Source organism: Talpa europaea (assembly GCF_964194135.1).
Source record: "Talpa europaea genome assembly, chromosome: 16".
NCBI classification, from domain to species: Eukaryota; Metazoa; Chordata; class Mammalia; order Eulipotyphla; family Talpidae; genus Talpa; species Talpa europaea.
In genome coordinates, this window is record NC_140084.1 from 49,237,332 (window position 1) to 49,240,599 (window position 3,268).

Below are 3,268 nucleotides of genomic sequence, written 5' to 3' on the forward strand. Positions count from 1 at the left end.
AAACAGGCATAAAATCTAAGTCAGCTAATGAATAAATACATATAGACTATCAACAAGCACTTCATGTATCTTGACACAGGGTTTCTATAAAATAAGAACAAACAACCAGAATGGTCATTTCAGCAGGATGTCAAACTGAAAAAAACACGTTTCGCAATATAGGAGGCTACAAAAGTGTGTGGATCTGGTTCCTCCATGGGCTGGGAGCACGGGGGAGACGTGCAGCCTGCACAGACTAAAGGGAACATCCCATTGTGCCTGCTCTGCTGTTCTGCAGAACATATAGACTTGAAGGACACCCCGTATTTGCCTCATGATAAAGTCACGCTGCCCTGCGTCCAGCGTTCAACACAGTCTCATAAGAGGTTGACATTTCATGCTCCTGGTCGTCAAGGAAAGCCTGGGTTCCCCATCATCCTGAGTCTGTGTGTCCGCTTGCTTTCTTGTGACCCCTCCCCCAGTTCTCTGGTTCACCCTTGCAGCAAATCGGTGCTGCTGCAGGTCATCTAGAGGAATGTGGGGAGCAGCCAGGCTTTGTTCTCGCTGGCAGAGCCCAGTCCTGTGCAGAATGGGGCCCGGTCCCTTCAGCGGGTGCTCAGTATTCCCCACTGACAGCTTCAGCTTCTCCTGTCCTGGGGAGGAGGTGGACTCCTCTCCCTTCCGGGGGACACCTTGGCCTTATCCTCCATCCTCTGCTGGCCCAGGGCGCCAGGTTGAGGTGCCGGGGCAAGCCAGCCCTCCGCAGGGATGGCATAGGCTGCCTGGGAGGCCATGGCATAGACGCTCTGCACCAGGGCGTTCAGGGGTGCCCGCAGCTGGGCCAGCACTGCCAGGTCCTCCCAGGCCAGTGGGGCCTGGACCTGCTGCCTCTGCATCTGGACCACGTCCTGGTAAATGGCCTCGGACACCGAGCGCAGCGAGGTCACCAGGCTTTTTCGGAGTGGCGGTGGCTGGTCCCCCGGGGACCTGGGCCTCTTGCTGCGCCCAGCATGCCGCCTCCTCTGGGGTCTCCTGCGGTGGGAATCCCGGGTCCCCTTGCTGTCGCTGCTGTCCCTGCTATTACCAGCTTTGGGGACCTTTCCTTCCTCCCCGTGTGGCGCCTCAGTGCGCTCATCCTCTAAGGAGGGCCCTGTTGAGGAAGCACGTGAGTGAGACACCTGCCAGGTCACTGCAGCCCTGGACCCCTTCCTGAGCCTGTAACCTGACCCACCTCCTTCCCTGCCCTGCTCCTCAGGAGGCCCCACTGCGTGCATCCTGGGTCCTGGCAGCCTGGATCCCTGTAGCTCACACTGGCTTCAGCAGCCAACACCACCCTTGGTGACACCAACCCCCTTCCCCGGCACCAAATTCTGTCCTGCTGTGCTGTCTGACCAGAGGAAAGCAAACCCTACCTGCACCATCCAGGGAGCGGTCCCTGGGGCTGACTTGCCGCTTCCTGGAGCTGTGAGCCTCGGAATTGCCTTCAGATTCTGTGAAGGAAGGGGGAGTTGTAGAGACTGGGGCACCAGGAAATCCCGCTGTGTCCCCCCACCCTCCCCTCTCAACACAGTCAGAGCTGGGGTCGCGACCCACTGGGTTCCCAGCAGTCCTGGGGGCCAGGATCTGGAAGGCCCCGGCACACAGATCCCTGTGCCCGAGAGACTGAGTCACCCATGTCCCGGGCAACTTTCCCAGGAGAACGAAGTCTCACCTGATCTTTCCACCGACCCGTTTCTATCTTTGAGTTCAGTTTCCTTGGAATTCTGTTCACAAGTCTTGGCTGACCCTGGAGAAAAAAGAGGGAGTTTAGGGGACCTGCAGGGGCAGCAAACCAGACGGGGCTGGTCAAAAGGGAGGGGCTCTCAGGAGTGTCAGGTGTGAGGCGAACACCGGGGTTCCAGGGGATCATCGCCACGTTTCTCACTCCCTAGGCCGCCACCCCAGCCTCCCCGCCGGCCAGGGTGGTGCCCCCTCCGAGCCTGCCACTCGTCTCTCACCTTCTTCCAAAGCTGTCGCCTCCACCTCTGGGCTCCGCTCCTCAAGGGCGTTCTGCTGGGCGGGGGGCATGTCCGGTGAGCATGGGCTAGGGGGGCCGGGGGGTCCTACTTGTTCAGCACCAGGTTCCATCCTGACCTCCCCGGCAGAGGTGTGGCCGGGACAGGCCCAGGTTCCGAGTGAGGAGAGGCCGCCTGGCGCTGCCTTTTATAGCCCCCGAGAGGGCGGCGCCCACGCCGAGGGGCGTGGCCTCAGAGGGCCGCCCCCGCTTGGGGGGGTCTTCACCTTGGGGGGCGGGGTGGGGCCGCTCCCTGGCTCTCCTCCGAGGGTCTAATCCCACCCACCAGGCGCTGCCTCCTCCTCCAGCCACCTGCCGAAGGCCCACCTCCTGCCCTGGGGAACGGGTTTAGGATTCCAACGCTCGCATTTGGGGGCTTGTAAATACCCGTTTTAACCACCGGCTGAGTGTGAACCCCTGAGATTCAGGGAATAGTGTCTGTTTTTCTCCGGGTGACCACTGATTAGAACAGCTGCCGACAGATTCAAGAGCTCGGCGCGGGAGGGGGAAGGACCGAGAACGCGAACATTCTGGCAAAGCAAAGGTCAAAGTGACTCTAAGGAGCTTCTGGGCTGAAAACGTAGCTCTGTTTCAAGAACCTGCTGCCCTTTATTAAAAGAAATCCCTGTTTGGTTCTGGGTGTCCTTTCTGGCCCAGAATTTGAAATCCCTGGGAACTGCATGAGGGGTGAGAGAAGGGGGTGTCTTTTGTTATGCTAATGAGGGATTATCTCTCGCTGGGCCCTGAGCAGAGGGTGGGTCATCGGGCCATGATGGGATTAGCGGCTGGGAAGTGGAAAACCGAACACCTCCCCCTCCCCCCCACCCACCCACCCACCAGCTCGCAGACCCACCAGGGCTGGAGATTGAGTTCACTGCGCTCGCCGGTGGAATCAACCTTAATAATGAAAAAAAAATGGGGGACAGGGAAACTTCGGGTTCCTCGGTGATTTGGGTAGAGCTTTGTGCCTGGAGAGGACTTTGAAGCTGAGCTCTCCTTTCCCCAGTCTTGCCCCCTGCAAATCTCTTCCCTCTGGCTGTTCAGGGGTCATTTCCCTCTCTACAGCAAACTGCTCCTCTGCTGTGGACACGTTTTTCTTAGTCCCTTGAGCCCGGTAGCACATAACCCTCGGGTGAGCCGCTTGGTCAGGCCCAGGGTGACAGCTGTCCTGGGAGCTGGCATCTGAAGGAGCCCGGGGGTCAGTCCGGCTGGTGGCGTCCCAGGGAAACTAGTGTC

The 3,268-nt window shown here is 59.3% G+C and overlaps 1 protein-coding gene across 1 annotated transcript; it reads right to left on the bottom strand.

Moving 5' to 3' along the window:
* Positions 1-617: 617 nt before the first annotated feature.
* On the bottom strand, positions 618-2,046 carry LOC311186138 (protein FRG2-like-1; the record flags this gene model as incomplete). The annotated part of the gene is made up of 4 exons (XM_084257023.1): positions 618-1,129; positions 1,392-1,469; positions 1,691-1,765; positions 1,977-2,046. The coding sequence occupies 4 exons, from the start codon at positions 2,044-2,046 to the stop codon at positions 618-620; spliced, it is 735 nt and encodes a 244-aa protein (XP_084113149.1).
* Positions 2,047-3,268: the final 1,222 nt, after the last annotated feature.